Source organism: Marmota monax, unplaced genomic scaffold (genome assembly GCF_021218885.2).
Source record: "Marmota monax isolate L192 unplaced genomic scaffold, Marmota_monax_Labrador192_F-V1.1 WCK01_AAM20220418_F8-fsc01540, whole genome shotgun sequence".
Taxonomy (NCBI): domain Eukaryota; kingdom Metazoa; phylum Chordata; class Mammalia; order Rodentia; family Sciuridae; genus Marmota; species Marmota monax.
In genome coordinates this window covers 1-21,371 of record NW_026693579.1, presented here as the reverse complement: position 1 = coordinate 21,371, position 21,371 = coordinate 1, and the positions used below count along the sequence as shown (strand labels likewise).

At 53.4% G+C, this 21,371-nt stretch overlaps 1 protein-coding gene and 1 long non-coding RNA gene across 2 annotated transcripts; one reads left to right on the top strand and one right to left on the bottom strand.

Moving 5' to 3' along the window:
• The first annotated feature begins 6,147 nt into the window (after positions 1 to 6,147).
• On the top strand, positions 6,148 to 13,096 carry LOC124102839 (uncharacterized). The gene is made up of 3 exons (XR_009228188.1): positions 6,148 to 7,219; positions 7,364 to 8,437; positions 10,328 to 13,096. It is a non-coding gene; the product is annotated as an uncharacterized LOC124102839 (long non-coding RNA).
• A 5,333-nt stretch (positions 13,097 to 18,429) lies between these two features.
• Positions 18,430 to 19,453, bottom strand: LOC124102840 (proline-rich protein 7-like; the record flags this gene model as incomplete). Its single annotated transcript, XM_046459274.2, has 2 exons — positions 18,430 to 19,052; positions 19,218 to 19,453. Coding segments are annotated over 2 exons (658 nt in total), but the record flags the coding sequence as incomplete, so codon positions are not given.
• Between the last annotated feature and the right edge of the window lie 1,918 nt (positions 19,454 to 21,371).

Below are 21,371 nucleotides of genomic sequence, written 5' to 3'. Positions count from 1 at the left end.
AGGGACCCTCCGCACTCACGTGCAGATGTGCCACCTACCCTGCAGCCTATGATTCTACCTCTAGGGACACCACACTCACAGACAGAAACACCATCTACCCTCAGTGTGTGTGACCATCGAGGGACACTCTACACTCACCTGCAAAATGCCATCGACCTGCAGTCTATGTCCCCACCTAGGGAGCAACCACACTCACCTGCAGAAATGCCGTCCATGCTCAGTCTATCTAACCCCCTAGGGACACACACCACCCTACCTGCAGAGAGGCCACCCACCCTCCACTTTGACTCCTCTCAGGAACTTTCCTACATGTCCCTATCCTCCAACCTCACTGCCACCAACACCTTCTCAACCCTCTCCCCAGCAGCTCTATGATAAGACCGTATTTTCCGTTTTCTCCAATGGTTTCCTCAAATCGCTCGTTTTTGCAGTGACAACTAAGCTCTAAAAGCCAGTGTGACTACATGTGCAGCTGCTACTGGGAAGCCTCCAAGACGGCAGGAGGAGCTGCCCCACAGGCGGGGACAGAAGCCAGAAAGCCAGTGGACTCGGGGCTTGCTCGTCACCTGAATGTACTGGAGCCCCCGCGCTGTTCGCTGTTACCTGGTTGATTTGAATCCTGTCAATCTGACCTTATTAAACAAACACACCAACTGCAGAGGACGCCCAAGAAGGCAGAGGTGAGAACTGATTTCAAAGTTCTTCTCCATCACAGGCCAGTTTTAGAGAAGGACTTACTAACACGGGATGTAAGTCTTACTCATTCATGGAAGGCTGACCTTCCAGGGTGTTATTTCTCTGGAGTTAAGTGTTGGGCGATGGCAGAAGCAACACAGAAGTGTGGGCGGCAAGGTCAGAGCAATTCCCTTCCCAAGCACTGCGCCTTCACGCTGGAGACCTGCACTTCACCGAGTGCTTTTGGATAACCATCAGAATTAAATGTTGTGTCATTGTAAATGGCTTTATGAGATCTATGTGTGCTACGAATTTGCAGCCTTAAAAATAGATGACTTGAGTACGCCTGCAATCCCAGAGGCTCAGGAGGCTGAGGCCACAAGATTGCAAGTTTGAGGCCAGTCTCGGCAACTTAGCGAGGGCCTGAGCAGTTTAGCAAGATCCTATCTCAAAATAAAAAAAAAAGAGTGGATTGGGGATGTGGGTCAGGGGTTAAGTGCCCTTAGGCAGAATCCCTGGTACCAAAAGTGAATAAGATAGATGACTAAAGAATGTGAATGCAGACTACCTGATTTGATGTAACTAAGCTTCATTGGGCTTCCTTACTAACGATCTCCCACGTATCACTGTATTTGCTGTTATTTCCATAAGGAAACAGAAGTGACTTTCCCTGTGGAAAATTCTAAGGACTTAGCACAAGATGACCCGTGTGCTCTGTTAACAACACAAATGTGGCCAACGCTGTGGAATAACAAATGTGATTCCTTTGATGCTTAACTTACTGTGAAAATGGTGTGTATACCAGGTGTGGTGGTGCACGCCTGTGATCCTGCGGATCAGGAGGCCGAGGCAGGAGGATCGCAGTTTGGAAGCCAGCCTCAGCAAATTAGTGAGGCTGTAAGCAACCTCGTGAGACTCTGTCTCAAAAACGAAATAAATAAATAAAAAGGAATGGGGATGTGGCCGATGGTTAAGGGTTCTTGTATCAGACCCTGGGACCAAAAAAGAGAAAGGAAGACAAACGGAGGAGGATGGGGTGCACAGTAGAAGGCCACGGTGATGGCTGGGCATGGGGAGCCCTGCTGGAAGGGACAGCACTGTCCCGGGAAGCACTGTCACCAGCCCAGGGGAGACTGTCCAGCTTGGCTCCAGGGAGCCGGCCCAGCAAAGGCTGCCCACCTACTGAGTGGGGAGCGTGTCGGCGGAGGAGGAGGTGGTCACCAGGGCAGGACCACTGCAGTCCCACCAGAGCCACAGGGCCCAAGCCGGACGTAACTGCACAGCCTCCCGGTGACAGAGACGGCTCCTTCCCCAGCAGAGCACCAGGGAGAAAGCCATCAGCTGAGGGAGGAACCCAGGCCTCTCGGGAGCTGGCCTTGGTAAGATGGGCAGGATGTCAACAGGGGGACACGGTGGGGGACAGGTCCCATGGACGAGGCACATCGGCAATGCTGGGGTCTGCAGAGAGCTGCCAGGAACGGGAGGTGGGAAACGCTCTTACCAGAGACGGACCCGGCGGAAGACAGGGGAACCTAAGGAGAAAGAGAGGAGGAGGAGGAGGCCCAGGAGCCAGGCTGAGGAGAGCCCAGGGCTGTGCTCACCAGGAACCGGTGCCCTGAGCATCCTGGACTCACTGAAGGACCCCCCCCAGGGAAGGACCTGGGCCAGCTGGCCACGAGGAAATCTCCCTCGGGTCAGTGTTGGGCAAAAGACTGCAGGAGCAGGGGACCAGGAAGCACTCAGCAGCCTGTTGTGACAGAGCACAGGCTGCAGGAGGAAGGCCCCGGTCAGTCCACACAAGTAGAGGCTGCAGGCCTCCATCCTGGGTACCCTCCAGGTGAGGCTGGGGGAAAGGCATCCATGGTCCAGGTGGGAGAAGTCACCACATCTGTTCCCCACCAGTCGAGCCACAGGACACTGCCTCTGGTGGGGGAATTCAAAAGCACCTCGTGCGTGTCCACCTGGTGAGGACTCGGACCACGTACTAAAGTCCAGGAGGTGCAGATGCAGTGAGACCAGCACTTCTCCACACCCTGATGGAGGAAGGTACACAGCACCACTTCTCTGGAGCACCCTTCTGTCATGGATATTAAGGCCATGAAAAGTGTACCTGGCTTTCACCCACTAGCTGTGCCTCTGGGGAGGTAAAACAAGATAATCGGAGATGCCCACAGACAGACTGGACCACGGGTTCCTTGCACCTCTGCTTACAAGGGCCCCAGTAGAAAGCAACTTGAATGCCCAGGGAAGGGGAACACGTCTGCCACAAATCTCAGGCTGCATCAGGGCACCTGCGGGAAGGAGTCCAGGTGCTGAAAACCATGGAGCCCTCAGCTGAGGCCTAGCAGGCTTCCCAGGACCAGGGGCTCCCCAGGACCCTCTCCCAGCCTCTCTGCCCAGCATCTCCTGCTCAGGGAGCCAGGGCTGTCCACAGGGCAGTGCTCCCCACGCTCTGCCTGCTCCTGAGCCAGCTGCTCCCTCTGGCTCTCCTGCAGGGGCTGCATTCCAGCCCCTGCTCTGGGCCACCCCTCCTACCTGCCCCCCCTCCTCCACCCCCCTGCACCCAGCCTTTCCTCCTCCTCCCTGGCCACCCGCCCTCTGCCCTCCTTCCTTTCTCCCCCCTGCTCTCCAGGAGGACCCTGCACTCTGCCCCTCCCCTCTACCCATCCCTCTTCCCTCTCCTTCCTTCCTCCCCTGCCCTTCACTCCCCTGTCTCCTGCCCTTCTCAGCCCTCCCCCTCCCCCCTCCTCCCCCCTGCTCCTGCCTCTCTCCCTGGCCCTCCCTCTCCACTCCCTCCCCTCCCTGCCTCTGCTGCTCACAGTCTAGTCTGCAGTAGGTCTCCTGTCTCAGGGATGGCTCTGGGGACTTCCTCCTCCTGGGGATGGTGTCACTGTCCATCCCAGAGCCCACTGGGCACCTTTAACCATCTCTGCAACTCAAGTCGCTCCCCTGGTTCCCAGCTGCGTCCTCCAGAGGTCCCCTGCTCCTCAGATCTGAACTGAGCTTGGACCAAGGAGGAGGAGAAGGGCAGCTGCTCCCCACCCCAGGCAAGGCCTGCCATTGCTTAGCCCTTAGACTGCCTGGGGTACCAGCCCTGTGGCTGGGGATTGGGCCTTTCACCCCCAGCCTTCGGGGGCAGTGCAGACTGGACTCAATGGCCAAGGTTAATCAACACCCTGAAACTTTCAGCAGGCCCTGACCCACAGGCCCTGGAGACTGTGGGTTGGTGTCCATGCAAAGGAGGTGCCAGGGGGCTGGCTGGCAAGCCTGCAAGTCTCTTCCTCAAGCTATCTATTTGTGTCCTTTAAAACAGCCGTCGTAATCAATCAGCAATAGTAAATCAGGCACAGGGAGCTGTACGCTGCTCTTGGAAGGGTCCTGGGAACCCTGAGTCATAGCCAGGTGGCTGCAAGTGCGCCTGAGGTTGCTGTCCCACAGAGCGGGGACCAAGCAGACAACTCAACGCGAGGCATCTGAAGCCGCTGAGAGCAGCTGGGGGCTCCCTGTGGGCCTCCTGCTTGACCAAGACAGCGGGGCCAGAGCCCCCCGACACCGGGCAGTGTCAGCGCTGCAGCCTGGACCATGAGGTTTCCTTCCTTGTGCCCTCATATTCCTGTGACGGTGTGTCAGTCCCCCCAAACTGCCAGCACTTCTCAGTCGCTCTCCCTGGGACAGCACCCCCTCCTACCTAACCGCAGCTGGGCCCGGCCTCAAGGCCTTCCTGGTCAGATGCAGCCCTCCAGCTCACAGAACCTTCGCACTGGGCCTCCGAGTCAGGGCCTGCTGACCTTCCCAGGGCTGCGACAGTCAGGTCCCGGCAAGGTGGCCGTCACCCTGTCTCCTCTGTAAACTGGCTGAGCTCCCTCACACTGCAGAGGGACACAGGTGGCCAACACACCCGAACCATCATTGTTCTCTGTTTCTGTCCAAAGAGAACCGTTTACAAAGTCCTGTGGGATCTACAGGCCAAACAGACTGCCCAGGCCCCTGCTGAGATCTCAAGCTCCCTGAGCCCCTGAAGTCACCTACGTACCTGACATTGCCATCTTCCTCCCCCGTGGAAGAAGGGATACGGGAGCTCCAGATGATTTGGGGTCAGTGGATAATCGCACCCTGGGATCTTCCCTCGGGCTTTGATTTTTGCCCCTGTTGCACGTTAACGGATTTGTCTCTTCTCCTATTTAATCTGTCTCTATTTATTCCAGCAAATGTTCAGGGTAGAGGGGGGATTTCCCTTCACTCCTACCTGTTCAGGGAGATGAGTCCTGGACTTGGAGTGCAATCTGTCTAAGCCAACCCCCAGGTGGCCTTCTAGAGTGACAACAGAAACCCTCCTTTTGTTCTCACAGAATGTCGTGGCTGACGGAGCAGGTGCTGTTAGGCACCGACTTGGAGAAGCAGAGCCTCACAGACTGAGTAGGAATAACTGAATTCACACAGACAGACAGACAAGAGCCTCGTAACAGGTGCCTCACGTAAAAGCAGATGGTGGTCGACACGTGTTTTAGTCGGCTTTTCTGTAGCTGTGACAAAAAGGCATGACAACAGTTTTGGAGGAGGAAAGGTTTGTTTGGGCTCTAATTCCAGGGGTCTCGGTCCACAGAAGGCCTGGGGCCCGAGGTGAGGCAGGACATCATGGCAGAATGTGTGGTGGGAGAGAGCACTCAAACATGGCACCGGGAAGCAGAAAGGGAGACTGGCACCTAAAAATGAGCACAGAATATGTACCCCCAAGGCACGCCCCCCAGCCCCACCTCCTCTGGCACTTCTTAGGGTGGCACCATTGGTGGTGTTGTTCCGAAGAAACGGTCACTGACGCCTCCGGAGCCCAGACCCTCTGTGCCACGCCCACCTCTACAGCATGGGCTCCAGCAGCCGGGGGCCAAGTGGCCACAGGCCAAGGGATGCACTGAGGCAGCAGAGAAGTCCAGTAGCAGCCAGTCCTTCTGGGACCCACTGCCCCTGGCCAGTCCGTCCTACAGAAGGCCTTCTCCAGGGGGCAGTGCAGTAGTTCCATGGTATTTACAACTGGGGAGAAGAAAAGAGAAAATAGTCGCCAAGAAAGAGTCTTCATTTCTGAGTACGTCACAGCGGTGTGCACAGCTGGGTGGTGGGGCGGGCAGGGCCAGTACATGGCCTGAGCCAGCCACCGGCCCTGGACACCTGGAGCCTTGGCACGGATCCTTCCCCTTTTGTTCACTTAGAAGTCGAAACAGGATTAAAAATGTAGTTTTCTTCTGCCAGGTGTGGTGGCACATGCCTGAGATCTCAGCGGTTTGGGAGGCTGAGACGGGAGGATCACAAGTTCAAAGTCGGTCTTAGAAACTCAGCAAGACCCTGTCTCAAAAAAAAAAAAAAAAAAACATAAAAAGGGCTGGACATGCGGCTCGGTGGTCAAGCTCCTCTGAGTTCAGTCCCAGGAAAAGCCGCCATGTTTGTTTCCCGCCTTCCTCCTGGCTCTCACTGGTGTCATCAACTGACCCTGGTGCTTCTGAAAGCTCAGGACGTGATTTCCACCGTGCACTGGAGGACACAGGCAGAAGAGCAGTCTGAACTGAAGGACTTGATTGACATCACGTGTCCTTCGAGAGAAAAGCATGTGCTTGTGACTGTGGCAGCTTCAGGGGCCGGATAGGGACAAGTGCTCAGTGATGGTGACGCTTCACAGAGAACATTTCCCAGCAGCACCCTCACAAAAGGGCCAAGGGTGCTGCTGCCTCCGCACCCTCAGGTCTTCCGATGGGTGGGCTTGTGTATTCTGTTTTGGTTCTTGTTTTTCCTGTGCTAGGGATCAGACCCAGGACCTGTTACATGCTAGGCACGCACTGTACACTGAGGCACATCCCCATCCTTTTCTAAAAATATTTTCAGCCTGAGACAGGGTCTTGCAGAGTTGCTCAGGGCGCTGCTACATTGCTGAGGCTGGCCTCGAGTCTGTGGTCCTCCTGCCCTGGCCTCCCGAGTAGCTGGGCTCCCAGGCTGGCCACAGCTCCTCTCCACCTGGGGCCTTCACACGGTCTTACTCTTCGATTCTGATTCCGTAACAAACCCCTTTGACGTAAATCACAGTAGAACCATGGAGCAGCTGAGTGCCTTCTCCTGTCCTTGTAGACAGGGCCGGGATCTGATTTCACCCCCAGCGTGACCTGGGGGGACCCTGATCCCGCACAGCTCAGCACAGTGACTTCCGCTCTCCTGTCTGACGGGAAGCAGGCGAGGAGGGGAGCCCTTTCCACCACTTCAGCAGGAGGCCGGTCCTGAAAGGAGCCCTTCCTGACTGAGAAGAGGCTGCAGAGCCTCTCCACGTGGCTCTGATCAATTACGACACCACATGGGACACTGCTCAGCCACTGGGTGAGAAGAGGAATTCGACCCCAAGCACCAGTTGAACAAGATCATTCTGCATTATTCCAGATGATTTCATTCCGAGAGAAGGTGCCCTGGCGCTCGAGGAAACGCTCCCGGGATGTGAAACGGGCAGGACGCCTAATTAGCTTTCAAGATGTCTATACTGGAGTTCAAGTGGCCAGAGAAGAATTCACAAGTATGACTTTTCCTAAATACTCTGGAAAGGGGCTGGGTGGGGCAGTCTTCTTCCCTTTCTTGCAGAGGGGAAAACTAAATTTCTATTTCTGATTTGTAGTCACTCTTATAGTGAACAAAATGTTTGATTTTTTCCTCTTTTTAGGCTTCCGTGTGAATCAGTGCCATGGCTAGGTTCCAGTGACAGCACCGCCATTCTCACTTTCATGCCTCAGATTCCTGCCAGAACGTCTTGGTAGATCAAGACCCTCTTCCCAAGCTTCTCCAGTGGATTTCCCTGGACTCTGTTCCCTGATGGCCACGTCTGGATCGACAGCAGCATTTCTACCCATTTATTTTGTCAAGTGCTCCATGAATATTAAAGAGCATCCAGGGACGATCTGTGGCCCTGTCCTCTCCTTTCATAGAAATGGCACCGTGGGCTGCACAACTCAGCCAAGACTCTTCTTCAGTGAGGCATGGACGTGGGACTGAGTTCTGATCACCAGGACACAAGCAAAATTCACTCTGCAACTTCAGTGACGTGTCCTTGGGGGAGCAGGTCACGCATCCCTCTTCCTTCTGGACAGGCCACCCAGACTGAGTGGTCTCAACAGTGGAAGCCCCGGGTTCCTGACACCCTGAAGAGCCAAAGTAGCCCGGCACTATCTCTCTCTGGAATTTTACTCTCATCTGGTTTAAGACATTAAGATAGTGATATTTTAGAATTTCCTGTCATTCCTGATCAAACATGATCTTAACGGATCTGAGGTCCCATGTCTTTGGGACATTCTGCACATCTCCTCTCCAGTACCACCAGGGGACATTGGCATATGAAGACTCCAGAGGTATCCACAGAAAATGGCCTTTTTGAGGTGGTTTAATCCTCTGCTCTCCCAGGGTCTTCGTTTTTCTTGATACGTTACAAGGAGGGTGGCTGTTGTGGCGACGAAATGTAATTCTTCCCAAACCTTCATGAATTCAAGGTTGGGAAAAACCCACGGGACAAGGCAGATTCACAAGAGAAAAGCCAGCAAGTTAATTAACACACACATGCCCACCACGCAGGGGAACCTCAGGGACAGACAAGCCAAAGCGGTGACCTGGAACTCTGGCTCACACAGCACCTTCAACCCAGAGCAACCCTTGTGTTGAGGAACCACAGGATGGAGGGAAACAGCTTTAGGCTCCAAAGCCAAGACACTGTGGGAAGTGAATGTATGAAGAAACAACTGAGCAGGTACAGTGGTGCCCACCTGCAGTCCCTGCAGCTAGGGGGGCTGAGGCAGGAGGATGGCAAGTTGGAGGCCAGCCTCGGCACCTTAGCAAGGTCTTAAGCAACGTAGCCAGACCCTGTCTCAAAATAAAGAAAAGTCCTGGGGAAGTGGCTCAGTGGTGTACCAGTACCAAAGAGAAACAAAGAACAAGTGGGGTGAGGTCTGTTTGCAGCCTCATTTGGTGGATTCTCTGAGTGGAGTCTTTCCTGGAAAGAATGGATAGACATCTCTTGGCATAAAAGTGGAGGATAGAGAGATTTCCCCCATTTTCTGCTTCCTAATTGTCTTTAACTCAAAATTGCCTCTTTCATGTCAGAAAGACGCGTTCTCCTTTGCCCTCGTGTCCACTGTGCCGGCTTTGGAGCTCTCTGCACACACCACAGGCTCCCCTAGCAATGCTCTCGGCTCCCAGCCGGACGGTCGGGGCTCAGAAGGGTGGAGGCTCAATGGCTGGTCTTATCAGCGCAACTGCAGTCAACACCCTCGGTCAGCACTCTGGTCGGATATCACAGGGAGTTGATGAAGGATGCTTTTGAAAGATAAAACCATGAGTCTCATTCAAAGCATGTGGCCAAGGTCTTATTGAGTTTATTAATTAAGGAGGGAGTCGGTAAGATGACACAAACCTTTCAAAAGTGCTGACATGAATTCTCAAGCAGATTGAAAGCTGGGGCGTAACCACAAGGCCATAACCCGTTTATTCCATGTGAAAATATTTGCTTGTTTTTCTATGGAGAAGAATCACTTGCATTATTATAGGTTTTCTACAACTTACTGAAGTCTTAAGAACCTGGAAGGGTGTGCTACACAGGACACCCCATGATCCTTTTTCCTTTTTTTCCCCCATTTACATTCTTTCACGACTTTTTCTGATACAAAGAACTGAATTTCACTACTAATAAAATGAGGCTTTGTGCTAGTGACTTCTGAGCTACCTTGAGTCCCAACATGCTATTGTTAGTCCAGTTCCTTGGTCATCATCTATTTATGTGTGTGAATAAAGCCCACGGGACCTTGCTGGGCCTATGTGTGTTGGTAGACATTAGTCCCAGCTCGGAGAGCACCCCAGGTCCGGCCTCCCAGCAGCTTCTCAGCTCTGTGCACACACACCATGAGCCCACGAGCACACAGTGAGTGCAAGCAGAGCCTGCGCAGATTTGTTTGCCAAAGCCACCTGCAGACACTGGTGAGGTGGCTAATCTGACAGATAACTGGTGCCTTGGTTAATCAGGAAAGAACCACGGAGACTTTGAGATGGTGAAATTCAGGGAAGCAATAAACCAAGCTTTCCCGAATTGTTGTAGACTTTCCCTGCAGAGCACACACGGCAGATCTTTCCAAGTTGTTGGGGACAGTGGGTCAGTGGCATGGATGTGGAACTGTCCCTGGTGTCTTGGTAACCCAGTTTCTTCTCGGCTTGCAGCAGTTCTCAAGGACGGCTGTGGAATGTGCTTTGGGAATGCAGCATGCTGAGCTCAGAGGCAGGCTGGAGGGAAAGGCAGGCTCTGTGGCCGTCCTCCGCCCAGGACAGGATGTCCTCAGTTCTTCTACCCAGGAGTCCTGCGGGCATCTCCTGGAGCCCCTAACCCACGGCACGAATGGGCGCTCTCCTGGCTCTTTGGGGACCAACTAAATGAATCCCAGGCTTTTCGCTGTCCCCTGCTGCTGGTCTGTGTGTAAGAAACCCACTGTGGGCCACACACGCAGCGCGGGGAGCTGGGCTCCTGGGGCTCGCTCAGGAGCCTGCCCACGGCTGTGGATTCAAAGGCTGATGCTGCAGCTGCGCTGCCCAACCGGGCACCAGCAGGGAGAGAACTGAGTGTGATTTTGTTTTTACTTCATTTCTCTTTTAGACTTCAACCTCTTGACTCTAAAGCAATGGAAAAAAAGGTCAGAGACTCTTTACGTAACTCTACAAACTTGTTGAATGAATAACTGAGCTGCCTCTTCCCCTCTCTGAACACGGAGTTCCTGCCACCTAGAAAGCTCTCGGTCTGTGAAGGACTTAGAGAATCTCCCATATTGGAAACTGTCACAGCATGAGCCGGTTATGTGCAGCTGATGATTTTTGAGGGCAAAGATTTGTCTTTGTAGATTTTATCAGGTAAAACCCAGTTCCACTTAGAAATCAACATCAAAACTAAGATTTTATTTAAATTTGTTTATTCTCGTTTGAATGATTTCATTTTAATTCAAAGGGTGTTCTTGATGGTAAGACATAAAAACAATCGCATTTCTTTGTTTCAATCCTCCTTTTCTTTCATCCTAGTCATTTCTATAGAAACAGAGACTGAAATGACGGGGAGCCTTCTGGAGAGTTTCTGGTAAGGCTACACCTACACCCTGCTGCAGGAAGCAGTCCCCACCTGGAGCCTTGGTAGCTAAGGACTTGAGGAGTGTTGCAGGGTTGCTCATGTCCCAAGTCCCCGCATATCCCTCCAGGGACAGAGCTGTGGATTCCAGGGCAGCTGTCAGAGGCCTGGCATTTACAGCCACATACACACTTGAACCTGTGTGAGTGAACAGGCACCGAGGTGGCCACAAGTCAGGTCCAGGCAGCGGGTGAGAAGATAGTGCCCCCAAGGTGGAGGCCAGGAATGTGTCATTCATCTGATCATCAAATGACCCTGAGCAGCAGGCCCAGTGGCACTCACCGGTGAAGAAAGCCAGGCTCCGTAGCAAGTAGCAGAGCCCAGCTTTGAGCCACGTTAGGCCCGACCCCAAAGCTAACAGGACAGATCCTTGAAGGACAGCTGGATAAGCCCCACACCAGCAAGGAGGCCCACACTGACAACCAGACAGCTGCCAGGACCCAGAGCCACACGAGGAGGACCCAGAGCCACACGCGTCTTCCAGGTTTCAGCCACACTGTTGCTCCTCTCATGAATCCTGGGCCTTCCCCATGGCGGCTAACCCTCGACTGGGAACGCTGGGGAGCACTGAGCAGCACTGGGGAGCATGGGGTTCAACTTCCCTTCCCCAAAGCTGATGGAAAGCAAAAGGGCAGATTTAGGATTTCTTGGAAAGATTGGGGTGCCTGCAAGAGGAGACCGACATTTATATCCCCACGATAGGAACCTGCTTCAAGGGAGGGCGCTTTGCCTAGGCCATGGTCCTGAATGGGGGAGTGGAGAGAGAGCATGGGGAGGCCTGCGGGCCTAACCATGTGCTAAAGGATGAGGACTGGGCTGCGTCTTGGCAATGTGCATGTATGTGTGTGTGCATGTGTGTGTGCGTGCACACGTGTGTGCCGGTGTGCACATGTTTGCACGTGTGCATATGTGTGTGTTCTGGTGAAGAGGCAGGTGCACTGAGAGCTAAATGCCACTCACTGAAGGTCACTTAGAATCGGTGGCCAAGCTGGCCAGTGCCCAAGGGAGCTTCACCTGAAGAAGCCCCTTGTTGGCAAAATATACTGAGCTTCCACACGGCCTGTGTGGACACTGACCAGAAGTGTCCCACTCCAGGTCGGCCAGAAGAGAGAAGATGCAGCTGGAGCCTCCTCAGTCCATCAGACAGATCTACCCTGAGGTAGAGGAAGGAGAAGACAAACCAGCAGGATGCAGAGAGGGACTGACTCTCAAACGCCACTGTCATGAGCTCATTTCAGCAACCAAAGAGCTGAAGACTCACGCACAGCAGCCAAGGCAGGGCTGGGGAGCCAGTGCTGGAGGAAAGATGGACGGAGCCAGCCCATCTGGGAGGTGCCAACAGCACAACACCTGCCTCTGTCTCCCTCCACCCAGAGCTGCCCGGTTGCAGGCCCAGTCACACCTGCTCTCTTCTGTGTGTCCCAGTTAGGTGGCCAGCCAGGCTTATCCCCCGCATGTCACGGTCCTTCTTAAGACTTCGCCAGATAACTGGGGCTCCTCAAAACTGTCAGAAGGGGCACCAAACCCCGCAGTCACCTCCCTGTGTGCTCCTGCCTGCCAGGTACCCACTTCTCATCAACCTGACCGACGGCAGGTCCCCGCATGCTTCTGTTGGCTGGAGCAACCTCTGCAGGACCAGTGGATTAAGCTTCCCAAATCCTCTCTGATCCGGAGTCTCGGATCTTAAAAGACATGCCCTGCTTCTTTCCCTGTTCCCAGCCCTGCACAGTCACACAGACCCTGCAGCACGCAACAGCCAGGTCCATCAAGTCCATTAGGCCAATGACCACCGTGGTGGACACATCATCAGTGTAATCCCCACCATCAAGCTTCCCCTCGCCGGCCCTCCCTGAGTCCATGCCCTTTGCCAAGGGCCTTCCTTTCTTGCCACCCACTGACCGAGCAGTGGATTTCTCCACCCCTGGACTTTGGGTCCAGCCATGCAGCTTGCTCAGGGGAGCAGAATGAAGGGAAATGGCTGTGCACCATGATGACCCCGGGGCCTCGAATGTGCCCTCACGCCCCTCTGCTGTTGCCAAGATGAGCTTCCCCCACGTGGCTGCCCGCTTGCCTGGGCCTCCGAAGGCACACACGGGAAGAGCGAGCCAGGAGGGTGCTGCCCAAGGGACCGGCCTGCGTGGTCACTGCCCAGGCACCGAGAGGCTCCATCAGTCCTGCTCTGGGCACCTGGGTTCTGGGGAGGGGACTTGTGACACACTGAAAGCCAGGACAGCACATACTGTGGTCTAATTTAAACCAGATTAAAATGTGGTCATTTCTAGAATGATTTCCTCTTCTCTTGCATTTGCTAGCTGAACAAGGGTTTAGATTCAGATTAGCATGGTTTGCTCACAAGTACAGATTTCCTGGCAGAGGCTAAGAACAAGAGGCCTCTACACTTTCATTCTGGGGCACCCTGGGAGGACCAGCCAGCCACTGCTGAGGAAGCCTAGCCCCCATGTCTCACCACAGGACCCCCACCCCCACCCCGTGCCTGCAAGTTGACCAAAAAGGCAGCTGGATCTGTTTGAAGTGTTGCAACCTCATTCACAAGTTGCTTATCAGAACCCAGAACACCTTTCCCCATAGAACAGGCAGGACGGTGTTCCCAGGCAGATGGCCCAAAGCCTTCCAGCCCTGCGAGTCAACAGAAGGACACCAGTAACGCCCGAGCGCTCCTCTGCCCGCTGCGGCCTTCCCTCTCTGGGGCACCCCTCCCTCCTTCCTGAAGTGGGCACGGGGGCTGTATTGATAGGCGGAAGCCCTGGCTGCTTGCCAAGGCAGCAGGACATCCCCCCGTAGGCTTGCCCCCCAGTTCTCCAGGACAGAATGCTGAAGAGGCTTCATGTAAGTAAAGGGGGTTTGACAAATGCCTGGCAGACAGTCAGTCAGGGCCATCTCCCCCACTGACCGGCACCCTTGGCTGGGCCCCAGGGAGCTGCTCCTTCCCAGCTCCTACTGGGAACTGAGGAAGACCCGCCGGCCTGCAGCCCCCTTCCGGTCCTGAAGGCGAGACTTCATTTCCCCATGACTGGCCTTCCAGAAGTCTCTGCTTCTTTCAGGGAGGAGTAATGGCTATGTTTTGTTAGAAGAAAAGCCGATTACGGAGAAACTACAAAAGGAAGTAGAAACTATATTTATATTCCTTTTCTTTTAAAATTTTATAAAAGTATATCAATTTATTCTTCTCAATTCAGAGCTCAGAAGTTTACACTTTTCCTATTTGTAGCCCTCAAGGATACAGACTTACTCTGATATAAACTCCTAACATGACCTTTCTCAAAGCAGTCTGATATTCTTCAGTAACATTATTATTTTAACAAAATCTCTTATATTAAAACTGTTACTCTGTTATTCTCTTACTTTAGTAATTTTGGCTCATATTTCAAAAATCAAACTGGTATAGACATGCAATCTCTATTTACAACAAGAAATTTCTTCTTAAATTTGCTCTTAAATATTTCTTTCTATAGCCTGCATCACATCCTAAAACAGGTAATATAAATTATCATCTAACTGGTTTCCCAACAAATTTTATAACCAGCAAAGCACACTATTGATAAATTTATAAATTTTAACTATAAACGTTTAAGAATATCTTAAAAAACTTAGAGATGTTGCAGACTTCCTTTAGTTCAGCTGATATTGTTAAATGACCTCGAATCTACATAGTGTATCTCATATCTAGTTCAAGTACTTGCTGGGGTCATCGCAAGATACCAGGGGACAGAGCCAGGGCCACAGACTGCGGCCACCTTGTGGGTCAATTCTGAGCTCTTACTGAATGCACTTTGGAAACCGTTTCAGGACTACCATACTCTTCATCTTGTCCCCTGGCTCGGGGGTGACCTTCCTATGCACTGGGCCAATGGACACCCCCACCCTTTGTCATGCAGTTGGCAGTCCTTGCTCTTAGGGGAGGTCCGGATGGGAGGCTCAGTGGAGTGACAGGCTGGCTGGACTCTGTTCTCCTCTGCCCAGAAAGTGAGAAGGCTCAGGAGGAGCAGGGCAGGGCAGGGCAGGACAAGAAAAAGCCCCAGAGTTTCCTCCTGGCCCTGGGTACCAGAAATGGCCCAGCCCATCCCAGTCACATGGTGAATCAATCCCTGAAAACAAATCAAAACCCTCCTTTCTTTGAATTCCAGAATCCAGGATGCATCTGAATCTGAGCTCGACTGTTGGCCACTCTAAAAGTTCTCCAATCAGAGAGCTACCAGCTGTCAGGGGCAAGAAGGAGGGTGGGTGGAGGGCCAGGTCATGTCCCTGAGCCCTGGACACTGGCATGTGTTCCTCTGAGATGCCCATCCTCCTGAGCTCGGAAGAGGTGGGTGATGTCCTGGCCCCAACACTGCCCAACAGGATTGGAGCACTTCTGGAAATCTACTACTAGTAGAGTTAGAAGTCGTTTATTCATCACTTTGAGAACTTGGGATATAGTATTACCAAGAAACTGTCCCTGAGTGCGTTGGTACATCCCGGTAATCTCAGTGACTCCAGAGGCTGAGGCAGGATGACCACAAGTTAGTGAGACCCTAAAGCAACTTAGCAAGTCCCTGTCTCAAAAGAAAAAGACCTGGGGATGTAGCCCAGTGTCAAGCACACTCAGTTGGATCTCAGTGCCATCATGAATACATAGAAGTCAGCGTGTACATTTTAAAAAATGGACTATGGGTTTGATATCCAGAAACACACTCCTTTTCAGTGTTTGAGTGCTTAAGAAAGATGGATCTGTGTTAATGGCTTCATTGAAGATCAACCTGGGGAAGAATCTGCCTAACCACTTACAGGACTCAGTTTTAGCCAAAAACAGCAGCGAGGACAGACCAGGGGAAGGAGCGAGGAGGCGGGTCGGGAGGACAGAGAGGCAAGACTCCTCCCTCAGCTGGGGGCAGCATGTGTCCTCTACAAGCAACTTAAAGGTGTCCTTTGTTACTTTTCCACCTATTTTGTCCTCCTCGAGAAAAGTTTCTGACTAAGAGGGGTTTTCCTCCCACCAGCTCCGAATTCACTGTGGGTCCTGCAGTGATTCAAGGATTTGGCCCTCAGATGGTTGCCAAGGAAACCAGCACAGGCTTGGCTGCTGGCTGTGCTGGGCTCTCCAGGGCAGTGTGAGCGAGCTGCAGGGAGCCCCCTGAATAAAAGTCACCTGATAAAGAAGACTTTCCAGGGGACAGCGCATGTCTGGCGTACAAACATGCCCAGCCCCCTCGGACAGCCCATCTGTCCACATGACTGGACAGAAGGCATCATCTCTGTCTCATTTACATGCAAGTGCATCAGGGGCCTCGACCCTGAGGTTGGCATGAAGAGGAACTGGGCAAAAGGAAGATGAGGTTCTTGAACCTTGAAGATAGGAAACAATAAAATGATACCCGGGGTCGGGGAGGACTAGGGGGATCCAGCGTCCATAAAGCTGTAGGCACCCCAGCTGGGCCAGAGGAGGCAAGTCCTAGGCCTGCCTGGGCAACTCAGTGCAACACAGTCGCAAAACACCAACAGACGGGCTGGGATACACCTGGTGGGTTCAGTCCCCACTTCTAGAAAAAAGTGTTTTATTCACATTATTCACATAGAATTCTGTTCCACAGTTGAAATGAAGGAACTGCAAGACATGTATCACTGTAAATCAACCTCAGAAATGCAACATCAAGAAAAAAACTCAAGCATTAAAAGGAGGCTTTCACATACCTTCTGCAAAATGTGAAACGACAGTTTGTAACTTTGGGGTTCATATTTGCATAAGCTAAAACAAACTTTTTCTCTTTTTTTTGGAGGATTTAACACAGGGTGCTCTACCAATGAATCACATTGCCCACCTGTTTTTTATATTTTGAGACTGGGTCTCATAAAGTTCCTGAGTCCTCCTGCCTCAGCCTCCTGAGTGCTGGGGTCACGGGTGTGCACATGCACACAGCTTGTAACTGATTCTTTAACTTCTTTTTCCTTAAATTAAAAACTGGGTGTTCTTATAAATTCTAATAACACAGAGGTGTGCTGAATAACAGTGAACAGCTTATCGTCTCTCGAGTCACTGCCTCAGAAGTAGCCACTGTTAAACCCGTGGGTGAATCTCTTAAGTCACTTTTTATTTTTAATATTTTTTAGTTATAGTTGACACAATACCTTTATTTTATTATTTATTATTTATATGTGGTGCTGAGGATTGAATCCAGGGCCTCGCACGTGCTAGGCAAGCACTCTACTGCTGAGCCACAACCCCAGCCCCCTTAAGTCACTTTTATAGGAAATAATTCAGCTCCGACTTCTTATAATCATAGGAAAACACCAAATTGGATTAGAAGTGGGAAAATCTTATTTTTAAAAACTTTCAAATGATCTATTTTTGCATGACAATTCAATGGGCACGTTTTGAATACTACTCGTAAGGTTTTGGTCGCAACTTAACCAAGGAACTAGGCTGCAGAAAAGTCCCATTTCTTCTCATTTTCCCCCAGTGGGTCAGGCCAATTGCAGCCCCAGCCTTTCTTGAAGACAGTCACCCGGCTCAGGGCAGCTGCCTGCGCCCTCTAGTGGGGAAGCCTCACGCTGCTGCCACTCCAGGCAGTGCCCTCCTGGAGAGCTGAGGTCCTCTCTCATTGCCCAGAGAACACTGACCAAAGAAAAAAGGTCAAAGTGAATCCTCCACCAGGAGACCATGACACACTATCTGAAGAAGACGTTCACACACAGGGATCCAGCACCAAGTGGACGTGGTGAGAGTGATTTCCAGGGAGTAACTGTGGGGATCCCAGAGCGCCCTTTGGTCCTGGGTGGGGGTTCCTGGCCAAGATGCAGATACCCACCACTAAACTCACAAGTATGTCAGTCTTCATTTTAAAAGAAAAGTTGTATTTTCCTTGGGTTAATGGCCCTGGTTTATGACTTTTAAGAATATTTTTCTTACTTGAGAACAAAAATTTTGGTTTTCTCCTCCTGAGTATATGGGATCTCCACCTCTGCTATTTCAAAGGATATTCGTGTTCTAGAGTGGAAGAAGGTTAAGAGCCCAGAGGAGTATTCAAAGGCCTGTCTTCAAAGGACCAACAGTTACTGTCCCTGCAAAGTATAAAACATAATTGACTTATCATCTCCACATGTAAGAGACTAATTCATAAAGAAATACTCATGAACCATCTGTGTACCCATCACACCTCAAATACAAGGTGACTCTGTGACATCAGCCACCCAGGGATAAGGGGTGGGGACCACATAACAGCCACATCTACTACAGGATTGAAACGCTTCACTCCAAACACTAGACCCGGAAAACGGCTCCTCCCAGCCAGCCCTGCACTCCTGTGGGCTGGGGGCTCTGACCACACACCCTCCCCTGCCCACACCTGCGCCCCAGCTCCCCCACCCATAGGTGGTCCTGCTCCCTGCTCAGCAGCCCTGGGGAGCTCAGGGTGGCAGGCTGAAGGGCCCGTCCCTGGGTCAGGACGCTCACAGGGACTGTCCCGTGCAGCCGAAGACCTAGAGAGGATAAAGCTTCACCAGGGCAAGAGCCAGGCCCTGGCAGGGACATTCAGAGGAGGGACCAAGCGGCAGCCTCCAAGCCACTCTGGGGGAGGCACCCACAGCTCTACCCTGACTGCCCCCAGGGCCTGCGACACGGTGCCTCCTCGTGCCACTCTGGGTGTCCCCCCAGGATGGGCTTGGGCTTGTGGCTCCTCTGTCCAGGGTTCCCTTCTGAAAGTGGTGACCGGGCACCATCAGTGTCAGGCCAGGCACAAGGTCTGCCTTTCTGCCCCCCACCCAGCCTCCTCCCCTGGGACCACTCTGGGTCACGTGTTGCCCTTGGGGACCTCCGGAGGGCTCCCTGTCACTGCTCCCTTACACCTTCCCCACTGTGACACCACCACCCACTCTCCCACTGTTGCCAGGAGGCGGCCAAGGAACACAACAGCTGATCCCCACGGAGCACCCAATTTATTCCAAGATCCATGGGACACGTGAATGGATGAAGAGCTTATTGGGAAGCATCTCTGCCCCAGAGGGTGGGAGAGAGAGCAGAGGAGAGCAGGGCGGGGCACGTGTCCAAGGAGAAGTCCCTGAGGTGGGATCCGGGTGGGGCGCAGGGGCCCACTGGTGTCCGGGTGTCTTCGGGTGTCCTCCTGCCTGAGGGGTCCGGGAGGCGGCGGCCAGGGCAGGTTGCACTTCTCGCTCCAGCAGCTGGCCCTCGTGAGGTAGAACCCGGGCCACCTGTCTGTGGACAATGAGAGGGGCTAGGGGTCAGAGTCACCCGCCCTGTGGTGCCCAGGTGGACCTAACCCTGGTGGCACCCCCCAAGGGCAGAGGGTGTCCATTCATCCTTTGGAGATGACACTCATCAAGGCACACATGAGACCTAAGGCAGCACCGCTCCACCTACTTGGCTCCGTGGGCGTCTCAGCTGGGCGCTGGCCAGGGAGCCACTCTGTTTTTGAAGAATCTTCTGAGGGCCTGACCTCTGGTGGGGGCAGGTCCCGGGGGGTCCCTGGGTGCTGGTGCTGGTGGCGCGGGCCCTCCAGCTGCGGGAGCCACTCTGTTGGAGCGTCCGGAGCCAGTCCTGGGGGCCTGCCCGCAGCAGCACAGCCTCGCCAGACAGGTGGCCGCTCCCCTTTACCCCTGGTGGTTCATGGATCCCTTGTGATGGACCTAATGACCTTTGCCAGGGACTCAGAGATGAGTGACGAGACAGAGGTCCGGACACAGCAGTTCCTGGCAAGTACAAAGCTGGATTGATTTTCTTGTCCACGGGGAGGAACTAATTTAGAAAAAAAAGCACTCGATGAAGGGTCTGCTCTGCTGAACACCCCGTGCATATATAGGGTCAAGGAGCAGTGGCCGAGGGAAGGCCACCAGGGGGACAGGCCGGAGACCTGGGCTTAGGCATTCTTCCTCAGTGGCTCACTGGGTCACAGAGTGCTTGCGTTCTGGCTGCCAAGGGTCTGTAGTCTTTGTTCGTCCCCTGAGCTCAGTGGTGAGCCGTGTTGTGTGTGGAAGGAGCGGGTCCCCTGGTGGCTGCTGAGGTCCTGTGGGGTGACGTGTCACAGGTTTGGTTATTATCTACTGACACTAAAGTGCTAACACTGACCCAGCTTCCTGGGAGCGTCAAAGCTGCATTCTTTTTTCTTTTTCTTTTTTAATATTTCTTGGTTGCTGATAGATCTTTATTTTTTTTTAATACGTGGAGCTGAGAATCGAACCCAGTGCCTCACACATACCAGGCACGTGTCCTACCACTAAGCCCCAGCCCCAGCCCCAAAGCTTGCATTCTTTAAATGCCTCTCTAACCTGGTGAACGCAGGACAGGGTGAAATGCTAAAAGGGGTGAATGAGGGAACCGTGGCAGAAATATAAGAATGAGGAACATGAAGTTTAAAATCAGATTCACAGTCTTCCTGTTTTTCCTTTCTTTTAAGCCTGCTGTCTTTTAAACATTCAGGTGTTGTAAGCCACCACACTGTGTACGGAGGTGTGTCCCGCTGTGATCCAGAAGGCCCGGCTCACAGACCTTCTTCCCAGGAGCTTGTGGGCTCAGCCTGGTCCTTAGTCATTCTCCAGGGAGAGCGCGGCTAGGGTCCTGAGGCTTTCATTTAAGGATCTTAGCTGGCTCCTGGGTGTGCCTGTGTGTGACTCCGCACCTGGGCAGCACTCCCTTCCACAACTGAGCTGGCGTCGGGGGCACCAGGCGGACGACTTGGCCTTACGACAGGGAGGGCTGAAGAAAGCAGGACACAGAACAGCGCTCAGCGTCCTTTCCCACACGCAGAGCAGGAGGCAGAGCCAGGGAAAGCAGGCTGTCCAGGCCGGGTGGCCCTGGGCACTCGCAGTGTCTCCCAGCGCAACTGGCGTTTGGGAAATGTGGCCATCCCCTTTCTCTCCTGACGGCACGGCGCCTAGTGGCTGGATCTCAGCCGGATGGGGGACCGGGTGGGAGCGACTTCATTCTGGTCTTTGGTCTGGTCCTGTGGGGTCCAGCTGAAAAGCCTGTCCAGCACAGTGGCTCCAGAGCTTGCCCTGGACAGGCTCAACGCAGCACAGAGCCCTGGTCTGCGGGACAGCCCACTCCTGGGTAGGTGGCCGCTGAGGGGCCCCTCCCTGACCTCTGGGCTTAGTGGGAAAGCCAAGTCCTTGACCTGAGCGCACACCCTGGGCACCCACAGACACGGTGGCTGGGGGCGGGCAGCTCGGAGACTCAGGACCTGGCTGTGAGGCATCCGAGCTCATGGCGGCCACACTCAGGCAGTGACGAGGCGGACGAAGAGGCTTCCATCCGCGGGTGGCCAGCAGGGAGCACTGGGGACCAGGCATGCCCTGGCTGTGGGAGGCGGTCACTTGGGGCTTGTCTGAGCTGTGTGGGGATGACTGCGGGCCTCAGGAATCCACAGCCGCTCGGGGGCAGGCTCCTTGCCCTGCACTGCTCCTGCTCCGTGGCTGTCACTCAAGTCTGTGCCCATGCTGCAGAGCTGGGGTGGCGCCCACAGCTCCCCTCTCCAGCCACCAGTGGGGACTGGCGCCTCTGCTGGCTGAGGCGAATAGC